Source organism: Gracilinanus agilis, chromosome 2 (assembly GCF_016433145.1).
Source record: "Gracilinanus agilis isolate LMUSP501 chromosome 2, AgileGrace, whole genome shotgun sequence".
Lineage (NCBI taxonomy): Eukaryota > Metazoa > Chordata > Mammalia > Didelphimorphia > Didelphidae > Gracilinanus > Gracilinanus agilis.
The window spans coordinates 447,172,257-447,200,240 of NC_058131.1; the positions used below are offsets into that span (position 1 = coordinate 447,172,257).

Sequence of the window (27,984 nt, forward strand, 5' to 3'; positions counted from 1 at the left end):
CAACTTTCACAGTATCAGAGGGCATCTAGTTGACTAACAGTGATCCCAAAAGGTCATCTAGCTTTTGCTTGAAGATCTCCATTGAGGAGAAACCCCCTGAAACACTTTATTACCCTGTTAAATAGTTCTAGTTTTGGGGAAGCTTTTTCCTTACTTCATACCTATATTTTCCTTCTTTCAGTTTTCACCCTTTTGTTCTTAGTTTTGCCCTGTGGGGGTCAAGAAAACATCTAATCCCTGTTCTATGTGACACCCCTTCAATCCCTCTTCTATATAATAATGTCAGATATTTAAAGATAGTTTTTATGTCTTCTCTAATTTGGCAGAGTGGAAAGAATACTGGGCCTGGAGTCAGGGAAATGGGTTTAAATATGGCCTCAAACATACACTACCTGACTTACCTTAGTACAAGTGACTAAACATCTATTTGTCTCAGTTTCCTTAACTGTAAAATGGGGATAATAATAGCACCTATTTCCCATGGTTATTGTGAGATATTTGTAAAGTGCTTTATACAGTTCCTGATTTATTGTAGATGCTTAAAAAATATTTATTCCCTTTTCCTTCTCCTTCCTCAGTCTAAGACATCCTTAATGTTTTTAAGTTTTAACTAAGCTTGTTAATGCTATGAGCTTGAAACCTTTCACCATTCTGGTTTTCTTCTGGATACTTTTAAATTCTTGTTCCCAGAATTGAACACAGCACTTCAGATGGGTTGGTCAGGAGATCATACAACTGGACAATCATTTCACTATTTCTGAATGTTATTCCTCTCTTAATGCATCCCAAGATTTCATTACCTTCCTTAGTTTTCATGTATCATATTATTGATTTATGTTGAGCTTTTAGGCAACTAAAACTCCCAGGTTTTTTCAAATCAAATAGTATCCTTTTATGTCTATCTTATTGATTTTTTTAACCCAGGTATACAAGATTTTGCATTTGTTGTTTTTAAATTTCTGGTCTTTCATTTCTTTTGTATTCCAAACTTAATAGGGGAAGGAAGAGAGAAAACAGGAAGGCTTAGAGATAGAGAGAACACTTCCATTCAACACAGCAAAACAAAAAGTTTATATAAGATTGTGAATCTACATTTCACATTACTTGCTTTTTAAAAAATGATATATAATAAATTCTACATGTTATTTTCAGAACTGATCTGCCTGCTTTCTTGGTTCTGCTTACTTCACTGCATACTTCAGGCTTTTCTGAAAGTGTCTCTTTCATCATGCCTTATGATGCAATAAGTGTCTACCTGTGTATCTTTGGTATCTATTTTAGTTTTTGGAATTTTTTTTTAAATGGAAAAATAAAATCATCTATCAATCTCTCCCAAGTTGGTCCTGTGTAAGTTTCTGAAAGCAAGAATCTTTTAGAGAAATGAATACAAAATAAGTGTTACTTAAATAACCATACATTTTTTTTATTGTAGGAATCTATAGAGAACTCTGCTTAGAATCTGTAAAGAACAAATATGAATGTGAAATCCAAGCTTCTCGTCAGCACTGTGAGGTAATGGAAATTTGTTTAAATTTAAATTTAATTTTATCCAGCCTAATCTGAAGCTATGGATTTTGAAAGTCCATGAAATAAATTGCATAGAACTTTGATGCATTCCTTTTATATCAATACATAATAGAGCTGTATAAAAGGAGAGGGTGAATGAAATTCAAAAAGTAGGAACTGTAGAAACAAGTTAAGAAATATAATCTTAGGATTTTTGTGGCATGATTATTTATAAAAAAAATTTTAAATCATTCAGTTTTACTGAAAATCTTAGTTTATGGGAAATTGAGTCATAAAAAGCTCATATTCAAGAAGCATAGAGTATACTGAGCTTCAAGAATTCCTGATTTCGTGGGGTAGCTGGGTAGCTCAGTGGATTGAGAGCCAGGCCTAGAGATGGGAGGTCCTCAGTTCAAATCTGGCCTCAGACACTTCCCAGCTGTGTGACCCTGGGCAAGTCACTTCACCCCCATTGCCTACCCTTACCACTCTTCTGCCTTGGAGCCAATACACAGTACTGATTCCAAGATGGAAGGTAAGGGTTAAAAAAAAAAAAAAGAATTCCTGATTTTTAGTTTTATGCTTACATCTACATTTTCTTTGACTCTGTGCACATGGATAGTCATTATAATTCTCTTATTTGATTAGATAAGATAATTTGTACTTCATGTCCTGTTATATTCAGTTATTCACTTATTTAGTACTTGGATAGATTGATGCTTACCACTGGATGGAGTCATAATGTTGCTTGAATCTGTTGATACCTTCTCAAATCTCATATAATTTTTGTTCATGTTCTATAAATCCCCTATTAGAGGATCCACCAAACTTTCTGGGGGCCTACCTCTAGATATGACATTGTGTTGGTACATCAGGATACAGGAGTTGGGGCTCAGTGGATTAATAACCAGGACAAGAGATGGGAGGTCCTAGGTTTAAATATGGCCTTAGATACTTCCTAGCCGTGTGACCTGGGCAAGTCATTTTGCCTAGCCCTTACCACTCTTTTACCTTACAGAAAGTAAGGGTTTAAAAAAAAAGTACTGGAGTTATTCAAAGCTTATCAAATCTTCCTTTAATTACATGAACAGACCATTCCATTTCAATTGGACTTTTCTTATATCTTTTATGCCCCTTCTCTTTAGCAGTTCTTTGATAATATGTTGTGGCTTTGTGATTACAAGCCTAGTTGGTTATGGAGAGGATCTATATGCTATCATCTATGTGCTGGCTACTTGACAAAAATTCTTTTGTCATCACAACCCAAAAAGCAAAGAAAATCTCCTATGTCCTAGATACTTTTCCATTTCTCTCAGAGTGACCTAAAATTTTAATTATTTGAAGAACGGTACTATCACATGACTCTTAGGCATATAGTATCAAAATACAGTATTTTTGATGTTAAAAAGATGGGCTTTGTTTTAGGGAGATGCATGAATTCATTAAAATTATTGAGATGTTTCTGAAAATCAATCCAGCCCAATCACCAGCTATACCCAGTTCTTTCCCTATGGGAAGTATCCAAAGAATATGTGCTATTGGATAGGCCATGTAGATTGTAAATCCAACTAATATCAAATTTTGAAGAATGAATTAATGAAAAATCAGTTCTTAAATCCTTGCTGTATGCTGGGCACTGTCCTAAATAAGTAGTGGGATACAAATGCGAAAAGAAAAATAGTCTCTGTCTACTAAGAGCTTATATTATTATTTTTTTATTATATACTTGGTAACTATCACCACTACCAAAAATCATTTAACTAAACAAATGCATAAAAATGATTATGTGCAAGACCATGAACTCCACATTATTTATATTCGTTTAAAAATATGTAAATTACATATACATATATGCTCATATAAACATCCTCTGCTTTTGAGTTCCCTTTGGATTTATTTAACTTGGATCCTTTTTTCTCTTGATTATGTGGCCATTATTTTTAATGTAATCATGGTATATATTATTCTTTTTTCTCTCTTTTCATCTCTTCCTATATTTCCCTTATTTTCTTTATATTTCTAATATTTGTCATTTTAATAAGATAATACAATCCACTAATTAAAATATCAGTCTTTTTAGCCATTTCTCCCATATATTGCATTTGTGTTTTCAGTTATATTGTCACTTCCATGAATATTTTCATACAATCACAGCTTTTTACCCTCTCAATAATGCCCTTAGAGCCTACTTCTAGTAATGAGATCTCTAGGTCAGTGAGCTTGAACAGCTTTTTAGCTCTTAATGTATAATTCCATCTTGTTTTCTAAAAAAACAAAACCAAAGAACAATTCACAGGTATTCTAGCAACATAGCATTAGGTCTGTTTCTCTCTGTTCCTATCAGCATTTGATTTGATCACTTAGCCTATCTGGCTCTGAGTTAACAATTATTACCAGGACCGTTTTTAGATTGGTCCTTAGGTAGCAGACACACAGTCTGTTGATAGGACCATAATTCTTTCCAAAACAAGTCATTTCAGCTTCGTCATACTGTAAGGGGGAAGAAAGGGTTTTTTTGTTGGGTGAATTTTGAAAGGAATGGTCACCAGGGAATTGAATAAATATCAATCCCCAATAAAAAATCCTCAAGTCAAAATGACTTTTATGGTAGTTTATTTACAAATGAGAGGAAGGAGAGAAAGTAAGAAAATCAGAGAAAGGATAGGGTAGGATAAGTAATCTAACAGACTGAGTAATTTGCTCTGGCCCCTGGTTCAACCCAGGCAGGTTTAACTAGCCCTCAATCAGAGAAGGCTGAGCCAAGAGTCCCTAAGGCCTAAGGGCTGGGGATGCATGAAGCAAAAACTTCAGTCTCTGGTTCTCTCTTGAAAGGAGAATTCCTTCAGAGAAATCCAGGAAGATTTAGTCTTTACACTCATCATGTGTAATTCCAAGGGAGAGATTAAGAGCAGTCCCACCTAGTCCAACGTCTCAGTCAGTGCTCCTCCAAGTCCAAGACATGAACAAGAAGAGCTCCTTTAGGTCAAAGACACAAACCAGAAGAGCATTACAGGAAGCTGTCACTGCCTTTTAAAAGTGCTTCTTTTTCATCACTTCCTGTCCTAGTTTATGTGTCCAATCACAACCGACACTTTGCTTAGGACTGCCCAGGGGGCAGACAGTCAATTCTGATTCGTTACCCACTCTTGCACACGTGGGTCACAGACTTCCCACTTGAGAATTAAGTGGGGTTGTTTTCACCTTTGGTGATTAAATCTAAGAATGGGCCGGGTAGATGTAATCTCATTATCACAATTCTCAATGGAACTTTTGTTCCAGTGCCATACCCCCTCAGAGATGTAGGATTGCCTTCATAATATGATGAATGTTAAGGTAAGTCTTTTGCAGAATATTTATACTCTCTAAGACATTGTTATACCTCTAGAAATTGTTTGGATTATGTATATGCGCAGGCTTAGATCTACTAATCTCATGTGGGTATACAGAGGCTCTCCAGATATCTCTCTTATTTATCTTACTTATCTAAGATTATATTCATCTCCTTAACTTCTTTCTTTTTTTTTAATTAGATTTATCTAGTTCTGATAGGGAAAATTATTATTTTGTTTCTATTTCCATCTGTACCTCATTTAGTTTTTCCTTTAAAAATCAGGATTCTATCACACTTGATGCAATATTGATTATGCTTCATTATCCATAATAACTTTACCCTTCAACATAATATAGTTACCCTGTTCGTCCCTACCAATTATATCCATTTTAGCTCCAATTCTGTCAGAGATCATGACTACTACCCCTGCCTTCTCTGGATCAGCTGAGGCATAATATATTCTGCTCTAGCCCCTCATCTTCACTCTATCTTTCACTTTCAGTGTGTTTCTTGTAAGTAGCACATTATCATGTCCTGGATTTTGATCCTTTCTGCTATCCATTTTCTTTGCATGTGTGAATTCATCCCATTATACTCAATGCCATAATTACTAGTTGTACATTTCCATCTACTCTCTCCTCATTCTTTGTACCTCTCTTCCTTTCTTTCTGCTTTATGCCTCCTCAGATATTCTTTTTCCTTTGCCCAGTACCTCTCTTATTCATATCCCTTTCCTAAAATCTCACTTATCATAACTCTTCCCTTGCCCTCCAAGTTCCAAATTGTTCCTCCTTTCCAGAGGTCACTCCCTTATCCCTTGCCCTATATCTTTTTATTATTCAATTGACCTTTTAAAAATCCCTTCCTTTATTGTGCCCTCCTACTTCTCCATTCCCTTATCCCCTCACCTTACCCCACTATCTCTTGATATATACTCTCCTCTAGGTATTCCTCCCTTTCTTCCCTTATCACCTTGTCCTTCTTTCTCTTTCCAGGCTCTTTCTTATCTGATTTCCCTTCCCTCCTGTTTCTCTGTACATTAAGAAAAATTTTACCTTTCTAATTGTGTAACTGCTCTTTCTTTATCCCAGCTTTAATGAAAGGTAGACTAGAATACTAGAGTACTCCCAGCCCTCCACTCCCTTATCTTCTTTGTGGCAGTTCCTCCACTCATTCTTCCTCCATATGAAATAGCTATTCCACCTTGATTCCTTTTGGTCTATACCACTACCATTTTGTCTCATTCCATTATATTCCCTCAACCTCAAATCTTCCATTCATACCTGCCCCTTTGAAATACCTAGATAATGATGCTATTCCTTGGGTCACAGACATTTTCCCACACAAGAATCAAACAGTTAGACCTTTTGGGGTTGTTTATGATTAGGCTTTCATTATCTTTGTATTTTCTTATAGATCAAATCTTCTGCAAAGTTCTAGGTTTTCCTCTAGGAACAGTTGAAACTCCTTTAGTTCCTTATCTATCAATATTTTCCCCCTTTTATAATTATGCTCATCTTTGCTGGATTTGTTATTCTTGGTTGTAAGCCCAGTTCTTTTTTTTTTTTTTAAACCCTTATCTTCCATCTTAGAATCAATACTGGGTATTGGTTCTAAGGCAGAAGAGTGGTAAGGGCTAGGCAATGGGGGTTAAGTGATTTGCCCACCCAGGACCTCCTGTCTCTGGGTCTGACTCTCAATCCACTGAGCCACCCAGCTGCCCCCAAAGCCCAGTTCTTTTGCTCTGCAAAATTCTGTGTTCCATGTCCTTCATTCTTTTAATATTGTGACTGCTAAGTCTTATGTTATTTTATCTGTAGCTCCACAGTTTAATTTTTTTTCTTGTTTGAGCATTTTCTCTTTAAACCAGTGACTTTAGAACTTAGCATTGATGTTCCTCTGCATTTTCATCTTTGTGTATCTTAAAGCTGTTGATTGGTGAATTCTTTCAATTTCTGTCTTACCCTCTATTTCTAAAATTTCTGGGCAGTTTTCAAGAGTTTACATTCTAAAGGAAAAATAACACGTAGAAAGAAGTGGTTCAGAGGGATATTTTAGGTTGGGAAAACATTGGAATTGTGGACAGTCATGCAGCAATATCATTGACATGATCTTTTCAGAAATGGTAATAGTGATTTGGTTACTATTCCCAAACATAGTAACAGAAAAGACCGTAGAGGAAGGGTGGTAGGGTAAGCAGTTTGGCTTGAAAATAGCCTGAGAGAGCTGGATCTGGGCTAGTTTATGTATAAATTTCATAAATCAGAGCATAGCCTGCCAGATTGGAGGATAATGGCATGGCAGGAAGATGTTTGGGGAATATTGTTATGTATCATATCCATATGACAATATGGCATTCTTTCTTCACTTGTTTTTCCCTTGAAGATATATTGAATTCTTGAGTGTGTGAATCTCATTTAGGAGACTCAGTAATGTTATATGATTTGATGCTATTTGTAAAGTGGAAGACCTCACGAAAATAAGGAATCTTTCTCCCATATGAAATTGGTGTTGGTCTTCCTCTGTGATAAACACCTTCGGTAAACATGCATCTTCCTATTTTATGCTTGCATTGATGTTTGTAATTTAGGGTGTTAAGAAAAGTTACATTTCTTTCATCTTTCAGAAAATCCCATACAATTTTTAATGTATGCATTGGTGGCATCCTGTTTTCTGGACAGCATCAAATGCTTTCCTTTAGGCAGCAAACAAGTATGCCATTGATTTTCATATTTTATGTAGTGACTTCTTTTTCATTAATAATTTTCTTAGTATGTATTTTATTAAAATAGCATTAGAAAGTATAATTGATTAGCAACATACAAATAAAACTTAAGCATACAATAAAGATACAAAGATATTTATTGGTAGAATACTTTATGATTTTCTTGTTTATGGCTTATAAAAGTAATAACCATAACAGTCAAATCAAGTAAATAAACATTTATTAAGCAAGCATACTATATGCCAGATGCTATGTTAAGTGCTATGCTAATCTTAATGTGATGAGAAGACTCTATTCAGTGTTTCTTAAAATGTGCCACTGTTAATATTGTTCCTCATAATTATTTTCTAACCACTCATGGAGATCATTATCTTTTTCTTTATAGGAACTACATCATAAAGTCTTGTTTCATACAAATAAAATGCTACAAATTAATAGTAAAATTCCTTATTACTAAAACTTTTTTGAATATACTATTACAGCATACACTTGTAGGAGTTTAGTAATCATTCTTGTTCAGTCGGGATAAGATCACTGGTGTCATGTGTCCATAGAAGAAACTTTTTTGATCATTGTGAGGAATAGGAGAAGTGTAATGTCACTTTTATCCTTGAGGCTGAAGTGTGTTGGTCCAGGGGATACTTCAGTGGATACTGATATACAGTGGTGTCAGTGCATATGAATTTTCCATTCAGCATTAGAGATCACAATTTATACGTGTATTCCCTGTGTTAACTTGGGTCATGCCCCCTTATAAATCATTCACTGGGGGATTCACCCAACCTACTAAGGGCCAGTGGATAGCAATGACAACTTATTTTGGTTTGGTTATTCTTTACTTTTGTGCCTGGCCAATTTTTTTCTTAGACATTTGTAAGAGGGAAAAGGGGTTTTTTGGTTGAATATATTAATATTTAAAGGTGTGGGGAACTGAATAAATACCAATTGCTAAAATGATTTTAGTAATTTATTTACAAAATATAGGAGAGAGTGGAAGTAGAGAGATGAGAAGAGGGTAGAGTAAGAGATCTAACTTAACAAACTAGATTTGTATTCAAGTCTGGGCTTTACTCTGGAAGGGCTCCAGAGGCCTAGCTGGAGAGCCTAACAGTCAATTAAGAAGGGATTTAGTCATGAGGGCTTCTCCCAATCAAGGGCCCCTCCAGAGGTTAAGGTAGTCAGCCTTCTTCACTCACCATGTGTAGTTATAAGGGAAAGATTTAAGAACAGTCTCACCAAGGTCTCAGGTCCAGTGCTCCTCCAAGTCCAAGTCAGGAACCAGAAGAAGAGTCCAAAAGCCCAAGCCCTGGAAGTTCTCTTAATTTATCCAGGCCATTTCTTTCATCACTTCCTGTGCCTTCCTCTTAGTTTAGGTGTCACAATCACAACAGATGCTTTGCTTAGGACTGCCCAGGGGGCAGTCATTCAATTCTGATTCCTCACCCACTTTTGCACACGAGTCTCAGACCTCCCCACTTGTGACTCAAATGGTGGTGTTTACATCTTTGTGATTAAATCTAAGCAAGGGCAGGGTAGATTTAATCTCATTATCACACATTTTATCTCCATTAATATATTTATGCTGATTTTCCTTTATAGTGAGTCAACCACCTCATACTTAACAAGTTCCTCCCTTTTACCTTTTAAAAACCCTCCTTACTTTCTGTCCTAGACTTGATCATAGATATCGGTTCCAAGGCAGAAGAGTGAAAAGGGCTAGGCAGTCTTAGTTATGTGACTTGCCCAAGTTCATACAGCTAGGGAGTATCTGAGGTCAGATTTGAATCCAGGACCTCCTGTCTTCAGGGATTGCTTTTTATTCACTAAGTGACCTAGCTGACCCACCTTGTTGCTTTTTGAGTCATCCTTAGCTTTAGTTTTTCAGAGGCTATGGTATTTCATGACTCTCACAACATCACTGGAGTAACATTGGTGTTAAAAGATGAGCCTTTGTTATAAAAATAAACTTGAGATATATAAAAGTACTGCCATTTCCCAAAGTGAAAAAAATTATTTTTACTGTATCATTTGATTCTTAATATTAATCTATAACATATTGTTTTTTGGTTTCTAAACCTTTGTCAAGGTCAGAAAGAGTTTTTTTTTTCTAGTCTAAGAAATGGCCTTGTATTTTTTGCCCTCGTTAGGGCTCACTAAGTTCACTAAGAGCTATTAGAATCTTATGACCCACTTCCCAGCTGTGTGACCCTGGGCAAGTCACTTTAACCCATTTACCCTTCTGTCTTGGAACTAATACTTAGAATTACTTATAAGATGGAAGGTAAAAAGTTTTTTAAAAAAAAGAATTTTGCTTCTTGTGACTCCACTACCACCATAAACTAATTTGGGTAGGGCGGGAAAATTAGATATGCCTTTTGCTGTCCAGAGAATGACTGAATAAATGAGCTATCAGAACTATATTAAAATAATCTAAGATTCTACATTCCTTGTTTTTTGATCACTGGACAAGATCACTAAACATTAATTTATTGTTAGCCTAATCAATGGATTGATTTTTCATACCTGGGAACCCAGGCTCTCGGCATTTTATTCACTTCAAAAGGAAATCTAATCAGTTTTCCTCCTGCTGTTAAACATTGGGACTACCTTGTTGTCTGTTTCCAGTTTCTATCCAAAATACACACATGGGTACATTAACTCTATGTGTTGTCCATACAACTGTTTGTCATAGAATTTGGACAATAGGCATTCCTTGTTTATTGATTTTGACTGTGGATAGTTAAGCCAAATGCTTAGGAATGATTGTGGAGAAAGGAAATGGGATTTTGGTTAAGATAACCATGTGAAAAATAGAAGAGCCCTGTTTTTCCACTCTTATTTCACAGTAATTTGAAAAGAGAATCAGTTTTAACAATGGTCAAAAAATTCAACAAGAAACACTAGTAAACTTCACTTAGTACAAGCCAAATGGAAATAGAGGACAAAAATTCACTGAAGAAAACAACTTTCTAAAGACTAGAATGGGCCAAATGGAAAAAGAAACACAAAAGCTCAAGGAAGAAAATAATGTCCTAAAAATTAGAATTTAGAAAATGGAAGTGACTGATTCCATCAGGAAATATTAAGACAAACTCAAAAGAATGAAAAAAAATTTTTTTTTAATTTTGAAATTCTTCACTGGAAAAATAACTGACTTAGAAATTAGATCCAAATAATCCAAGAAGCATTGGAATACCTGAAAACTATGTTCCAAAAACAGAGCCTGAACCCCATATTACAAGAAATCATCAGGGAAAATTACCTTGATGTCCTCAAATAGAAGGGAAAAAATAGAAGTTGAAAGTATCTCCTGATCACCCTCTGAAAGAAACTGAAATAAAACACCCCAAGGCTATTCAAAAACTCCCAGGCCAACAAAAAAGTACTGCAAGCAGCCAGAAGGAAATAATTCGAGTACAACTGCATCTATTCATATTTGTTTCCACAACGTTTTTTTCAGTTATCTTATTCAGTACTTTTACAGTAGTGACTTTAGAGTCTAAAGTTAGTGGTTCTGTTCTTCTTACTGGAAAAAATGCTTGTTATGAAATCTCTCTCCTTTGTGTTTTCCTCCTTCCAGTTCTATGCTTAAATACACTTATAATGACTAACTAGCTTTGTTTTTCTTTATACTGCTTCTCGCTGTTGATACTTCCTTCGGAAGGTAAGTAGACAAAAGAACAGAAATGAAGACAGTGCATCAACATTTCTAAAGGATATTTAACCTGTGTGAATGAATTGTCTCACCAAGAACAAAAGAACCTGGTGTGAAAATTTAACACTAACTTTTACTCCTTTTTTTGGTACCCTAAGATTAATTTTGGATTTTAAAAAGAGTGAGTTTGATATTAAGTTTATAGTCACAACTTACCCCACCTTCTGATTGAATTAAGCATGCAGACTAAAATTATAATTTATCAAATAGTGGTGGGCATATATTCTCTCCTGCCATTTCAAAGGTCTTATGACTACTGGTATCCAGAAGAGCCTGAGCCTGCCTATTGCTCAGAGCAGGGGTCGGCAACATATGGCTCTTGAGCCATATCTGGCTCTTTTGAGGGCCAGATATGGCTTTTTCTGCAGGAGCCATAAAGTCAATTTTTTTTCAGGCACTGTTACAGGAGTGCGTACTGTGAGCACTGTATGGCTCTCACAAAATTACATTTTAAAAAATGTGGCGTTTATGGCTCTCACAGCCAAAAAGGTTGCCGACTCCTGGCTCAGAGTGAGGTTGGAACCCTCAAATGGGAGGGGTTTTGGAAGGGAACATCATAAAAGCATAAATTTGTATACACAGAGGAAGTAGAGACTTTTTCTGAGGGATCCAGAAAGATAGGGTATAGGTATAGGCCTGGCTCTTGGTTGTCAGAAACTTGTTAAGGGAATGGCCAGCCACATGTGGCCGGGAGTCTTTTCTTTCTCTGGCCTGCTTTTAATAATTTCATAAATAATTGTAAATCAAGATACAGTCTCTAGAGGATGTTAGTCTTAACATTAGACACCACATTAGCCAACAGAGTTCTCTTTACCAAATGGAGGAATATAATACAACAATAGCACATGACTACATGGGTTAAAGTATAAACTCCCTTGTAAAATCTTATGGAGGAGGGTGATATCCATTTATGTAGGCCCTAGGGAAGCAAACTTCAACCCTTTCCCTCCCTGCCCCCAAGTTACTTTAACCCAAACACATTGCATCTTCCTTGTATGACCAGAGGAAAGTTACTTAGCCATTTGGGCTTCAGTTTCCACATATATAAAATGAGATCAGATTAGATGATGATAAATCACTTTCAAGTCTAAATCTATGATCTAAATCTATCTCTAATCTTTTATGTAGAGATATATAAATACAAATTAATATATTTCCTTCCTTTGAGGTAGCAAAGACACTAATAAAGAGGATGAGGAATAGCTTCCTAAAAGGCATCTGACCTGCACTTTGAAGAAAGAGAAGAATTCTAAGCACTGAAGATGAGCAAAGAGTCTTCTGGGTATGAGGGTGGCTTGTATAAATGTATGAAGTCAAGAGATTTTATGCCAAATTTGGGGTACAACAAATAGTTCAGTTTGGCTGTGATATGGATTATTTAAAGGAGAATAATGTGAATTAAATCTGCATAACAGATTGAAATAATATTGTGGGAATGCCTCAAAGGCTAGTCTGAGGAATTTATGTTTATCTAGGAGGCACTGAATGCTCCTCTGCCTTAGGAATATTTTGGCAGTTGTACAAAGAATAGACTGGTGATAAGAAGACCAATTAAGAGGGAGTGGTAATACTTTAGATGAAAGGGAATGAGGATCTTTTATCTATTCCAGTCAGTTAAGAAGCATTTATTAAGTACTTATTTTGTGCCACTTGTGTACAAAGAAAATTAAAAAAATAGTTGGTACTCTCATATAACTTATGTTCTAATTGGGTAGATTCCATGTAAATAACTAGGTACAAAAAAGATGCATTTTGAATAGATGGGAAGTAATCCCAGAGGGTAAGTGTACTTTTAAAATGGGTTATTTGACTTGAAACTTGATTAAAGAAGCAAAGGTAAGGAAGAAGAGTATTCCAAGCGTGGGGTTCTACCAGTACAAAGGCACAGAGATGGGAAATGGAGTTGAGTGTACGAGGAATGTAGTTGGATTATAGGATGAGTGTGAAAGCAACTAAAATATAAAATTAGAAAAAATAGGAAGTGGCCAGATTATGTTCTGAAGAAAGAACTTTATATTTCAACTTAGACATAATAAGGAACCATAGGAGTTTATTGTGCAAGGGAATGAAAAGAATAACCCTATTCTTTAGGAAAATTGCTTTGGCAGCTGAATGTGGTAAGACCCAAGGCAGGTAGATCAGTTGAAAGGCTATTGAAATAGACCTAGTGAGAGGTAATGAGAGTTTGAACTAGGTTGGTGTTTTTGAGAATGAAGAGAAGATGAATAGGGGAGAATGCTAAATTTTAAAATTACAGAGTTTAGTAGTAGACTAGATATGTGAGGTGAATGACATTCAAGAGTTGGAGATAACAATGAGTTTGTGAAGTCTGGATGATTCAGTGGATAGAATGCTGGGCCTGGAGTCACACTAATACCTGAGTTCTGCTCTGACTAATGTGACCCTGGGCAAGTCACTTGATCTCTGTTTGCCTCCAGTTTCTTATCTGTAAAATAGTGTTAATAGCAATTACTTCCCAGAGTTGGTAGTTGATTAAATGATTTTTTTAAAGTTGATTAAATATTTATAAAGCACTCAGCACAGTGCTAATTGATTAATAGGTGGCATGTAAATGTTACTTACTGTTATTAATATATCTTGAGTACTAGGTTATGGATTAGGTAATAAATTTGGATTGTGCCAGCCTTAAAGGAGCAGAGATTTTGGTGGGACAGGGAACAAGCAATATTTTCACTCTCCCTCAGCAAACAGCCATTTATGGAACTTTAGAGAAAGTTAAATAGGTCCTGGAAAGGTTTACTAGGGAAACACTGTTATCAGAAGGGAGCCAGATCTTATCAAATGTCAGAAAATGGAATGGCTGTGAAAGGAAGAGGTTTAAAAAGAAGTTTGTTAATCATGTTCTGAATTGAAAACTATAAAGTAGTGGTTATTTTCCTCAAGAGTTCCTATTTTTTCCCCTTATTTTTCCTTATTGAAGAGAATAGTATTGTCTTATGAGGTACTGAAAAGTGTTGAAGGGAAAAACTTGTTTAAAGAAAACTTCGTAGCCACATAAGTCATCAGCTTTTCTATATATTACCAACAAAGTCCAATAGCAAGAGATGGAAAAAGAAATTCTATTTAAGTTAATGATAGATAATATTAAAAACTTAGGAGCCTACTTGCCTAGACAAACCTAGAAACTATATGAACTCAGTTACAAGACACTTTTCACACAAATTAAGTCAGATCTAAACAATTGGAAAAATATTAGTTGCTCTTTGGAATGCCAAGCGAATATGATAAAAATGATAATTTTATCAAAATTAATCTACTTATCCATTGCCATATCAGTCAAACTTCCAAAAATTATTTTATAGAGCTAGACAAAGGAATAAGAATCCATCTGGAAGAATAAAAGGTCTGGAATATTAAGGGAATCAATGAACAATAAATGTGAAAGAAGGGGGCCTAACAATACTAGATTTCAAACAATATTACAAAGTGTTATTTATCAAAACAGTTTAGTACTGGCTAAGAAATAGAATGTTAGATCAGTGGAACAGATTAGGTACATAATAACTAATAATAATTGACCATAATTATTTAGGGTTTGATAAATCAAAAGATCCAAGCTTTTGGGACAAGTACTCTCTATTTGACAACAATTACTAGGAAAATTAGAAAATATTATGTCAGAGACTGGGGATAGACCAACATCTCACACCATATACCAACATAAGGTAAACATGGGTGCATGATTTGGACATAAAGTGTGATACCATAAGCAAATTAGGGGAGAAAGGAATAGAAAATATAAAATTGATAATTTTTTACTATGTTAAAAAGTGTTTTATCAGAAAAATCAATGCAGCCAAAATCAGAAGGAAAGTAGATAGCTGGGAAAAAATTTTAAAGTAAGTATCTCTGATAAAGGTCTTATTTCTCAAATGTATAGAGAAGTAAGTCAAATTTATAAAAATAAATCATTCTCTAGTTGATAAAATGATCAAAGGATATGAACAGAATTTTCAGAAGAAGAAATCAAAACCATCTCTAGTCATATGAAAAGATGCTTGAAATCACTCTTTTCCCCCTAAATCTCATTTTTTTAAAGAAAAAAATAACCCTTACCCTCAGTTTTAGAATCAATACTATATATATTGGTACCAAGGCAGAAATATAGCGCTAAGGGCTAGGCAATAGAGACTAGTTGCCTAATATTAGGGACTAATAGGGACTATTAGACTTGCCCAGGATCACACAGCTAGGAAGTATCTGAAGCTGGATTTGAAACCATGACCTTTTATCTCTAGGTCTAGCTCTCAATCCACTAAGCCACTTAGCTACCCACCTGAATCACTCTTGATTAGAGAAATGCAAATTAAAGCAACTCCTAGGCACCACCTCATACCTATCAAATTGGTCAATATGACAGAAAAGGAAAATGATAAAAGTTGGGAGGGGATGTGGGAAAACTGGGACATTTTTACTGTTGGTGGAATTGTGATCTGGTCCAACCATTCTGGAGAGCAATTTGGAACTATGCCCAAAGGACTCTAAAAATAAATATGTACCCTTTAATCCAGCAATAAGGATACTAGGTCTAAAAGCTCCCCAGCTTTTCAAATTTACTCAGATGGAAGCCAGGCAAGAAGATGGAGACTTCCAGGGTGAAGTGCCCTCCCCCTCCCAATCACACCCATTTTGCATCTATCATTAGTGAATTTCTCAGCCTACCCAAAGGCTCTGAGGAGCCTCCACACTTCTGCACCAAGGACAAGCTTTTGTTGCTTGTTGTCATTGAGTGTTATTTTAAACTGTATATCATCCATGATAAAAATAAAAAACCAGATTGTTATGTGAAAAAAAAAGAGATCCTAAAAAAGGAAAAGGACCTATTTGTACAAAAATATTTATTGCAACTCTTTTTTTGTGGTAGCAAAGAAATGGAAATTGAGGAGGTGTCCATCAGTTAGAGAATGACTGAACAAATTGTGGTATATGATTGTAATGGAATACTGTTGTGTTATAAGAAATGATGAGTGGGATGATTTCAGAAGAACCTGGAAAGACTTAACTTAAACTGATGCAAATAAAGTCAACCATTGTATACAGTAACAGCAATATTTTTAATAAACAACTGTAAATGACCTAGTTATTCTCAGTAAAACAGTGATCAAGATGATACTAGAGACTCCTGATGAAAAATGCCATCTGCCTTCAGAGAAACTTAATGCTTGTTTGTTTGAGAAAATAAAATAATATGGAAAAACGTTTTACTTGATTGCACATGTAAAATCTATATGATCACTTTCCATCCCAGGGAGAGGGGAGGAGTGGGAGAGTGAGAGAAGGAGAGTGGGAAGGAGGGCAAGAATTTGGAACTCAAAAAAATGTTTTAAATGAATGTTAAAAGTTGTTTTTACATGTATTTGGGGAAAAATTAAAATATTTTTTAAAATAAAGAAAACTTGGTGATCCACCCAACTAAATAAATAATGTAATTCTGAGGACTCTTAAGGATAAAACTAGAAAAACAATAGTTGAAAGACTAAAAAAATCTGTGAAGAATTTTATTGTGTTGTTCAGCTGTGTTCAACTCTTCATGATTACATTTGGCATTTTCTTAGCAAACATACTGGAGTGGTTTGCCATTTTCTTCTTCAGCCCATTTTATAGATGATGAAACTGAGGAAAGTATAGTTAAGTGACTTGCTTGGGTCACACAGTTAGTAAGTGTCTGAGGCTAGATTTGAACTCAGAAAGAAGAATCTTCCTGACTTGAGGACTGATACTACATAGCTGTACTACATAGCTGCACAAAGACTTTTATAATAAACTCTAACTCTTCTTCAAAGTAGATTGGAGACACCACATTTGGATTCATCATCACAATATTCATTGTGCCATCTGAAAAGGTATAAATGTTCCTGAAGAGAACAAATATGAAAAAAGCAGTATTATATGTCAAGAAGGCCCTTATCATAGGCGTTATAATTTTGATAGCATTGAGGAATTGATGCTTTGGGTATCTGGAAGAGAGGAAGACATTGAAAGTTGGAAAAAATCTTGACTCTTAGTGTTACGAGAAGGATATTACTTTGGTAATAATTGACTCTTAGATTACTAGAAATATTCCTAATTACTGACTTATATGCCTGTGTTCCCATCTATAAAAATTTTTGTGAAAATAATCTATGTGTTATTATTGAAGGCATTTTGAGAAGAGAACAGACTTTCACATATATTATACACACTACATTTTATACTGACAGTCACCTGAATTATTTAGAATAAAATATCCCATTGGTTTTTTTAACTATAAAAAGTCTCCTTTACACATGTCAATAATCATATAAGTGTCCTTTGAAGATTAAATAAGAGATCCTTGTTTAGCCTTCTTATTAATATACAGTGAGGTATATAAAAAAGGAGACATAAGCCTTTCTTAAAATGATCTCCACTAGCATGGAGAAGGTCCAGCAAAGCTTCCAAAGATGGGGGATTAACTTTTGTTGGGGAAACCTTCCAGATATTCCTCTTTGTTGGTGACATTGTACTGATTTCATTATGCCCTGGAACAATGTAGAGCCTCCTAAATAAAACTCATATTTACTCTAGCATTTTGACCTATATATCCACCTATGAAAAAGCAAATAGATAATAAATATCTAAATTGTGATATCTAATTACACTCATAGCCCATAAAGCTGGTCCATCAGTATGCATATTTTGGGCAGACTCTAATAAATGGTGAGCAGGGTCTAAAAGAGAAAAAGAGGAGAACAAGCTGGCTTACTTTTATTTTATTTTATTTTTAATTTTAATTTTAAATTTTGAATATTTTCCCATAGTTACATGTTTCATGTTCTTTCCCTCTCCTCCCCTCCCCTGTAGACGATGCACAATTCCACTGGGTTTTACATGTATCATTGATTCAAACCTAATTCCATATTATTGATAGTTGGACTAGAGTTATCGTTTAGCATGTATGACCCCAATAGCCCAACAGCCCGTGTATTCAAGCAGTTGTTTTTTTTCTGTGTTTCTACTCCGACAGTTCTTCCTCTGAATGTGGCTAATTTTTCTTCTCATTAAGTCCCTCAACATTGCTCTAGATCCTTGCATTGCTGCTAGTAGAGAAGTTCGTTATGTTAGATTGTACCACAGTGTTTCAGTCTCTGTTTACAATGTTCTCCTGGATTTACTCCTTTCACTCTACATCAATTCCTGGAGGTCATTCCAGTTCACATGGAATTCCTCCAGTTCATTCCTTTGAGCGCTAGCTTACTTTTAGGAATTTAAATGGTATGTTTAAGAACCCCAAGATTCTCCCAGAACAAAAGCTTGGCTTTTTAATATCCCTCATTCTTTTAATTGATATTGAATATCTGTGAATCTTGGAATAGAATAGTCACAGAAAAATTAAGGTTCAAGATGTCCAAAAGAGTAATGGTAATTCTTTAGATATGAGAGATGAAGGAGAGGGGAGATTAGAAACGTGAGTAAAAGGATGACATGGTATTATAGGGTATTATAGACATAAATAGTGAAATTAGAAGTACTTTTCATAAATAGCTCATTTTAAAATATGTACATTTTGAGGTACCTATGGAACTTGTTGGTGGAAATGCCCTATTAAACTGTTTGTTGGAGCTATTGGCCTGGAGCAACGTTAGGCCTGGAAATATGGATTTGGGAATCATTTGCAAAGAAATGGTAGCTGAAATAGTGGTAGATATGAAATTTCCAAGAATGAGATTGTTATGAAAAGAGATTGGGTAGAGTTGAAGGAGCCAGCCAAAGGAAAAACATAGACTAGTTTAAAAGTTAGAAATAGAAATAAGAAAAGTGTGTTAGCTTTAAAGTCAAAAGGGGAAAAAGGGATCCAGTGTTTGAAGTCAGCAGAGATAAAAAACTTTAATAAGCACAGAAAAAAATGACCATCAGTTTGAGCCAATTAGCAGATCATTAGTGAACTTTGAAGAATAAGTTACCATAAAATTAGGTAGTTGTGGAACCCTGATTATGAGTGTTTGACAACATTGTGCAATGAAGTGATGCAGATATATAAAAAATTTAAAAAATATTTTTAAAAGTTTAATTAAGGGGCAGCTAGTTGGCTCAGTGGACTGAGAGCCAGATCCAGAGATGGGAGGTCCTGGGTTCAAATGTGGCCTCAGATACTTCCTAGTTATGTGACCTTAGGCAAGTCACTTAATCCCAGTTGCCTAGTCCTTACCAATCTTCTTCTTTGGAACTGATACTCAGTATTGATTCTTAGAAAAAAAGGGTTTCTTTAAAAAAATTAGTTCTGAGTATAACATTTTCCTGCCACCCCCCTAAATTGAACTATCTTTTGTAACAAAGTGAAGTAGTTAAGGAAAACCAACCAATACTAGTGACTATAAGGAGACTGCTTTAAAAAGAAATGCACCACTTAAAGAGCAGAGAAGGAAATGACAAACCACTTAAGAACCTTTGCCAAGCAAACCCCAAATAGGGTCATAAAGAATTGGAAAGAGGTGAAAAAGATTAAACAACAAAAATCACTTAAGAGGAGTAAATATGGGACGAAGAAAGTAGAACGGTTAAGTGAAAGTTCTTTGTAGTATTAGAAAGAACTGAATATATCTGTAAATAAAAGTAAAAGGACTCCATAAGGAGGGAAGGATTCTTCAAAGATATATGAGAGAAAACAGCATGTCGCAGTGGAAAGAATATTGAATGTAAAGTCAGAAGATCTGAGTTTGATTCTCAGATCTGTCACTTCCTACCTAGGTAATTTGAGGCAAGTTACTTAAACTCTCTGGGCCTTAGAGGGAGTTCAACTGTTTGACTTATAAGATCCAATCCAGTTTTAAAATTATTATTCATGAAGAACACGTTATAAATAAGGAAATGTACATGAGTGGTGATGTAAAAGAGTGTCAGCCAGCAACTCTATATAATTGGGAAATGTTTAATAAAACAAATAAAAAATATAATACAATTTAAATAATGTTAGTTTGAAGTTTTCTAAGTCAAAATGCAGCCTATAGGGATCCATTTCTATTTGAGTTTGACAATATTTATGTAAAGTACACACATCAGAGAATGGTATAACTTGATTAAAAAAAAAAAGATAGAGCATGGAATAACCTGATATACTCCACTGGCAACTGTGCATTAGCTATAAAAAGCAAGGAAAACATCACCCTCCACTCCTTCCTCAACATTCTGAGTAGATTGGCCTTTGTGCCTGAGGTAGAAACTGAATAGTGCACAGGTAGAGTGAGCATCAAAGTAGTGCTCACACATATGAGTTTCATAGATTAATTGGAAAATTAGAGTGAAATATCAGGGGAGAGGACAATGGAAGTTAATTATCACTATTGTATCATAAAACATTGAAAAACAGTGGAAGGAAAAGTAAGATTCTAAGGGCTTTGGGAGACATTCATTTGAGATAGGCAATCACCAGACAATTCAAGAGTGAAACTGAAATGAGAATGTGGAAACAGAAAATGTTAAGGAGCCCACAAAATTAATCAAATGTGAGCTCTACCCATTAAAATGGAGCTAATACTCATTATAAACACACAAGTTGACTTATGCCAAATAATATTCCAGTTTGATTCTTGTTTAATTTTTCAAAAGCATTTGATTCAGCAGAGGTAAATATTACCTTAAAGACTTTTTTCTAATGTGCTTTCTCCCTACTTTACTTTGACACATTATGTATATATTAATCAAGGCATAAAATAGGGTCCTCTAGATTTTCCTTTTTGAGATAACAATCTTACATTGTATCAATGAAGCTCTGGAACATTGTAGAGAATCTTAAATGGTATCCATAATCACACTAAAGATTTTGGCTTTAGTTTCAAAACAGTACAAACCAAGAGGATGAAGAATGAATGCCTTTTTTTAGTACTATGAAATGAAATTTGATGGACAGTCATTTGAGCATATCCCTTCTATATTTATATTTTTATCTACCAAAGATAGACAATTAATTGGGCCACAAACTCAAGAAAAAGATGAGCTGGGCTGGGCTGAAACAAAGGATAATCTTTGTAATGTCAGTATTGTTCTGGTAATACTGTATGAATGCAAATTATAAAATATCACAGTCTTGAAAAGAGTAAATTTATAAATCACACAAAAGGATGCTTTTCCAGAAAAAGATGTACAAAATATATTAGCAGACATTTTATATATATATCATATATGTACTTATGTATACGTATATCCAGAAAAAGAGGCAAGCCAATCATGTTACAGGAATAAAAGTTATCTGGTAATGTGTTTCATTGGTATCCACACAATGTAAGTTTTGCTGAAGAAAAGCCTTCTTTCCCCTCAAAAAATGATTTATTGGATATGGAGAAGAATATCGTAGTAGGGGTTGCATTCCATACTTTTGGAAAGAGAACTTGCCTTATAGTTATATCTATTATCTTTAATATTAAGGCCAAGTTTCCATTTAGAATACTACTGTGGACTGTGTTGTTAGGGTGGCCTAAATCTACTTTCTGCCAGACTGATTTATGGTTTTCCCAATAGTTTTTATTAAATAGGGAATTTTTCCTTATTTGTGTTTTCCATTTTATCAAGCTCTATGTTATTGAATTTGGTTGTTTTTGAATATCTCTTGTCTAGTCATTTCCACTGATCCCTCTGTTCTTTAATCAATACTAGCAGTTTTGATTACTGCTACTTTATAATATGAGTTTTGGAAGTGCTATTTCCTTTTTGCTCTTATTTTTTTCAACATTTCCCTTGAAATTCTAGATCTTTTTTTTTTTTCAAATGAACATTCTCATGGGGATAATATGGTTAGACCTATACATTAGGAAAATTATCTTGGCAACAACAGAGTGAAGGATGTGTTTGAATAGAGAGAGAATTGATTCAGGGAGACCTGTTCAAAGTTTGTTACAGTTGTCCAGGCAAGAGGTTACAAAGGGTTACAATTTTGAGTGCAGAGAAGGGAATAATATACACAGAATGTTGTGAACATGGAGTCATGGATTAGATGTATAAAGTGAGTGAGAGTGAGGACTCTCTAGAGGTTGTCACTAGAGTTATGAGTCTTAATTACTGTGAGGATGGAATATCATCTACAAAAATAAGGAAGTTAGGAAGAAGGTGGATGGAAAAAACAATGAGGTCTTTTTTTGGTCATATTGAGGATACAGCCTATGCTATATTTAATTCAATTCAAGATGTAAAAAAGGTAGTTGGTGAAGAATTAGAACTCAGAAAAGAGTAGGACTGGTTATATAGATCTGAAAATTATATGCATAGAAATTCAAGTAATTCTTCATAGAGATGCTAATTGAGTCCATAGGAAATTATGAGATGATATAGCAAGAGGGAGAAAAAAGAGGGCTCAGGGCCCAAATGTGGAGGACATCCACTGTTAGTGGGCATGGCATGGATGAAGAAACAAACAAAGGAAACTGGGGAGTGGTTAAATAGATAGGGCAAGAGAGAATAGTTTAATGGAAACCTAAGTAAGGGAAACCCAAGTAACCAGAAGAAGGTGATCAATAGTGGCAGCTACTACAAAAAAATCAAGAAAGACCAGGCCTGAGAAAAGATTGTCAGAGTTGTCAATTAAGTGATCATTGGTAACTTTGGAGAAGGCAATCCAGGTGCATGATTGGTTTAAAGCCATATTACCATAGGTTTTGAAGATACTGAGAGAAGTAGAGGTGAAACTCAAGGAGTTGAACCATGAAGAGGAGAAATAATAGTTAGCTGATAGTGAGAAAAATGGGATCAAGTGGGGTTTTATAAGAATAGAGACATGGGTGTGAATTAGGGGAAGGGTGAAAAGGAACAAGCATTTTTGCCTACTATGCACCAGTGCTTTCAAATGTTATCTCACAACTAATTAGGTACTATTATTATCCTCACTTTGAAATTGAGGAAACAGGCATATAGCATTTAAGTGACTTTCTCAGCATCATACAGCTTGAATCCAGATTTTCCTGACTCTAAGCCTGGCACTCTGTCTCCTACCTGTCATTAGTAGCTAAGAAACAACCAACATGTAGGGATCAATTGAAGAATATAGAGAGGGAATTATTGAAGGGGTAATATAATATGCTAGAGATCAAGGGCACCAGTAGATATAATGTCCTTGGAAAGGAGAAGGGCCCCTTCATTATCAGAGATTATAGGAAAAGAAGAAATTGGGGGGTGGTGCCAAAGGGTACTGAGATGAAGAAAAGGGAAAAAGACAGCTTATGATGAGATTTCTCATCAAAATAAAGTGAAGTCTTCAGCTAAGAGAGTTCGATAGAGGGAGTTGTAGAAGGCTCAAGGAGAAAAGAAGTTTAGAATAATTGCTTTGCAGATTGAGATAGAAGATCATTTAGGAAGGAATAAAATCATTGCCTTGTAATTAGGTTCCTATTGACTTTGAATGATATGAATTTGTATCATACCTAGTCAACAAGATTGTATATTGACTAGTGCACTGGACTTGGAATCATGGAGACCTTAGTTTAAATCATACCTTAGTAATTTACTAGAACTACTTACTTTTCAGGTTTTTCATCTGTAAGATGGAGAAATAGCATCTACCTCATGAGGAGTAGGTGGAGGTTGCATTAAGGATCAGGTGGTTATAGCTCTGTAAAACATTTTGCAAATCTTAAATATTGCTATTGAGAAAGGGGGTAAAATAATGACCTGGGCACTGGTAGGCATAAAACAGAAAGTCATTATTTCAATAGGGTAGAAGAATTATTAAACTCTATGTATGAAGTACTAAGGAAACAAATATAAAAGAAACCCAGCATTCTGCTAGGAGAAGAAAACACATAGAAGAGTGCATCAGCAGGACAAATGACAAAGTCTAGTGCCCTTGATGGCAGAGTGGTAGGGCAGATGACAATTCTTGACAGTTAAAAGGGTTTATTGGCAAAGTGAATGGAAGGGATATGAGCTCACCTCTCTACCCAAAAGGAAGTATATATTATTTAGCACCTCTATAGCCTTTGTCTTATGCAGGCTGTTTCCCCACATTCCTAGTCCCCCTTTCCAATATATAATTCTCTCTTTATATATTGCACTCTCAATACAATGTAAACTTTTTAAGGGAAAGGGAAATTTAATATTTTGTTTTATTTGTCAATTTTTTTTCTCATGGTTACATGATTCATGTTATTTCCTTCCTCTTTTCCCTCTCCTCTCCTTGAGTTGACAAGCAATTCCACTGGATTATACATATATTATCACTCAAAACCTATTTTTATATTATTCATTTTTGTAATAGAGTAATTTCTTAAAACCCGAACCCCAAATCATATGCCCATATGAACAAGTGATAAATCATATGTTTTCCTCTGGATTTCTACTCCCACAGTTCTTTCTTTATATGTGGAAACCATTCTTTCTCATACGTCCCTCAGAATTGTCCTGGATCATTGCATTGCTATTAGTAGCAAAGTAAATTACATTTGGTCATCCCACAATGTTTCAGTAACCATGTATAATGTTCTCCTGGTTCTGCTTATTTCACTCCACATCAGTTCGTGTAGGTCTTTCTACTTCTTATAGAAATCAATCAATTTATCATTCCTTATAGTATAATAGTATTCCATCACCATCATATACCACAATTTGTTTAGCCATTCCCTGATCGAGGGCTATTTCCTCATTTTACAATTTTTTTGGTCACCAAAAAAATTACAGCTATAAATATTTTTGTACAAACAGACCCTTTCCCATTATTTTTTTTATCTCTTTGGGATACAAGTAGTGGTATTGTTGGATCAAAAGGCATGCATTCTTTTAAATCCCTTGGTGCATAATTCCAAATTGTCTTCCAGAACAGTTGGATCAATTCACAACTCTACCAGCCAATGTATTAGTGTCTCAATTTTGTGACATCACCTCAACATTTATTATTTTCCTTTACTGCTATATTGGTCACTCTGCTAGGTGTAAGGTGGTACCTCAGAGTTGTTTTGATTCACATTTCTCTAATCAGAAGACATTTAGAACATTTTTTCATATTATTGATAGTTTTGATTTCTTCATCTGAAAACTGCCTATTCATATCCTTTGACCATTTGTGAATTGGGGAATGATTTGATTTCCTATAAATTTGACTTAATTCTCTGAATATTTGAGAAATTAGACTTTTGTCAGATAAATTTGTTATAAATTTTTCCCCCTAGTTTGTTGCTTCCCTTCTAATTTTGGTTGCATTAGTTTTATTTATACAAGATTATCATTTTACATCTTGTAATGTTGTCTATCTCTTGCTTGGTCTTAAATTCTTTGAAAGGGCAATTTTTTGTTTGTTTTTGTAGCTTTAATGTCTAGCAAAATTCTTTGCCTATAGTATGTACTTAATAAATGTTTCTTTCTTTCTTTCTTTTTTAACTGGAAGCAACCAGGGGATCCACAGAGGCAAGTTCCTTTCTCCTTTTCATCTTAATCCAGTATTTATCTCAGTTTCTACATTTACCTGAGTGTTTCTTTCCTGTTTCCCACTTCAGGAAACTTGGGCTGATCAAGTAAAATAAAAAGTTTGCGATTTACAAGTTTATTTGCTTAGATCAGTGATGGGCAACTTTTTGAGCTTGGTGTGTCAAAAGTCGCCAAAAAACTGAGCATAACTCAGGTGGTGTGTCACTGAGAAAAAAAAAACATAATTTCATGATATTAAAGTTTAAATAACAAAAACGTATAATGGTAGTATATAACTGTATTTAATAAAGCAAAATAGGTAAATTAATATAGGTAGAATTGTCATCTATAGTGCACAGAGTGTCTACACTACATACAGCAAATGTTTCATCCTCGGCATGTGGCCTCATACTTCTCTGTATGCCACGTGTCATTGAAAATGGCTATGTATGTCAGTGCTGACATGCATGTCATAGGTTTGCCATCACTGGTTTAGATTGTAATTATAGTTGACAAACAGAACAAAAATACACACACACACACACAAACAGAGTGATGATCTTGGTTTTATTATGTTAAGGTTAAAATTCTCAGGAGAGTGTATATTAATTTATAATTATTTTTAAATAGTAAAAGCAAATTGGGGAGAGGAAAGGCACATCATCAAATGGCCAGTTACCTCCCTAATCTGAACTCGCTGCTCACCTTGCATCTCTGTTTTCCAGGAAAGAGAAAGAGCACACTGATAATTGCTTATCAACTCTGGGAGGGGAGAAGGAAGAGGGGGAAGGAGACAACAAGAATTATGTAACCATGAGAAAAAAATAAAATCAACTTTCTTTTTAAAAAGGAAAGAAGAGTACATATATAAAATTCTTACAAAATATTGAATTTTTCTCATCTCTTTTCCTGGAACAAGTTCAAATGATGCATCCTTTATGAGTCAAAGGATTCTTTTGGTCTCAGGATTCAAAAACCTCCCAGACTTGGGTGGTTTTATAGCCATGGAATTGTCAGGCTCTAAAATCACCACTGCAGAACTTTCTGGTAAGCTTGAAACAAAGAAACCATTGTGCTGAACTATCTACATGGCAGGGCCTATCAGTTAGCAGCATCTCTTAATTTCTTTATGGCTTGAAATTGCATTTCAAGCTAAGGTGCTTCACAGAGGTGAATGCTGGGAGCTAAGATGGCAGACACAGTCAGCTCACCTAAATCCTCCAGGCACACAAAAATAGAAAATAAAGCTCATTAAAACAAAAGAAAGTGGGTTAGCTGGGTGGCTCAGTGAATTGAGAGCCAAGCCTAGAGATGAGAGGTCCTAGATCCAAAGCTGGTCTCAGACACTTCCTGGTTATGTGACCCTGGGCAAGCCACTTAACCCCCATTGCCTAGCCCTTACCATTCTTCTGCCTTGGAACCCAAACACAGTATTGATTCTAAGCCAGAAGGTAAAGGTCTAAAAACCAACCAAGCAAACAAAATAAAGGAAAGGAAGATGTATCGTCTCATTGAGTTGAGATGGAAGAGTAGCTCAGGGAGTTCCTCTTTGGAAAAGTTTGCAGACTGAACACCAAGCCTAGAGTGTCTATGTGCCCTGACACAACAAGGCAACTGGTAGAGGAGAAACCCTACTGACTGCCTGAGGCAACAAAACAGCAGGCAGTGAGGAGCCCAAGACCAGCTCTCCAGAGACCTGAGGTAAGGACACTTCAGAACTTGGAGCAACTCTTTGCTTAGCCTGGGGCAGTGAACCTGGCAGACAGAAGGAGCAGCCCTACCAGCCTCCACATGGCCTCAGACAGTGAAACTTCAGAGCAGGGAACAGTTTTATATAGGAGACAATAGGGAAAGCAAGGGTAGCAGAAAAAACTGCTACAAGCCTCCCCAAAAGAAGCCAGTCAGGCCACCCCCCCTCAAAATGCACACTGAGGGACCCAAAAACAATCTGTCTTTTCTCAAGCAACAAAGAACCCTACACTGCAAACTTGGAACAGCATTCCCTCCACCTTTGGGGCAAAGCAAAACCTTTGATAATTTCTTGTAATATGATGTCTACCCTTTTTTTTTTTTGGTCATGACTTTGAGGCAGTTTAATAATTCTTAATTTGTCTCTCCTGGATCTATATTCCAGGTAATTTTTTTGATGAAATGTTTCTCATTTCTTCTATTTTTTCATTCTTTTGATTTTGTTTTGTTGTTTCTTGATGTCTTGTGAAATCATTAGGTTCTATTTGCCCAGTTCTAATTTTTAAAGAATGGATTTCTTCCATGACATTTTTTTAAACATTTATTAATATTCATTTTTAACATGGTTACATGATTCATGCTCCTCCTTTCCCCTTC

At 35.3% G+C, this 27,984-nt stretch overlaps 1 protein-coding gene across 2 annotated transcripts in view; it reads left to right on the plus strand.

The window, feature by feature from the left end:
* Positions 1 to 27,984, plus strand: part of BRMS1L (BRMS1 like transcriptional repressor) — a 174,656-nt gene that overhangs the window by 67,454 nt on the left and 79,218 nt on the right. For both annotated transcript variants that reach the window (XM_044664770.1, XM_044664771.1), the window contains exon 4: positions 1,433 to 1,512. In XM_044664770.1, coding sequence (XP_044520705.1) covers positions 1,433 to 1,512 — 80 coding nt within the window. The remainder of the gene's footprint in view (positions 1 to 1,432; positions 1,513 to 27,984) is intronic.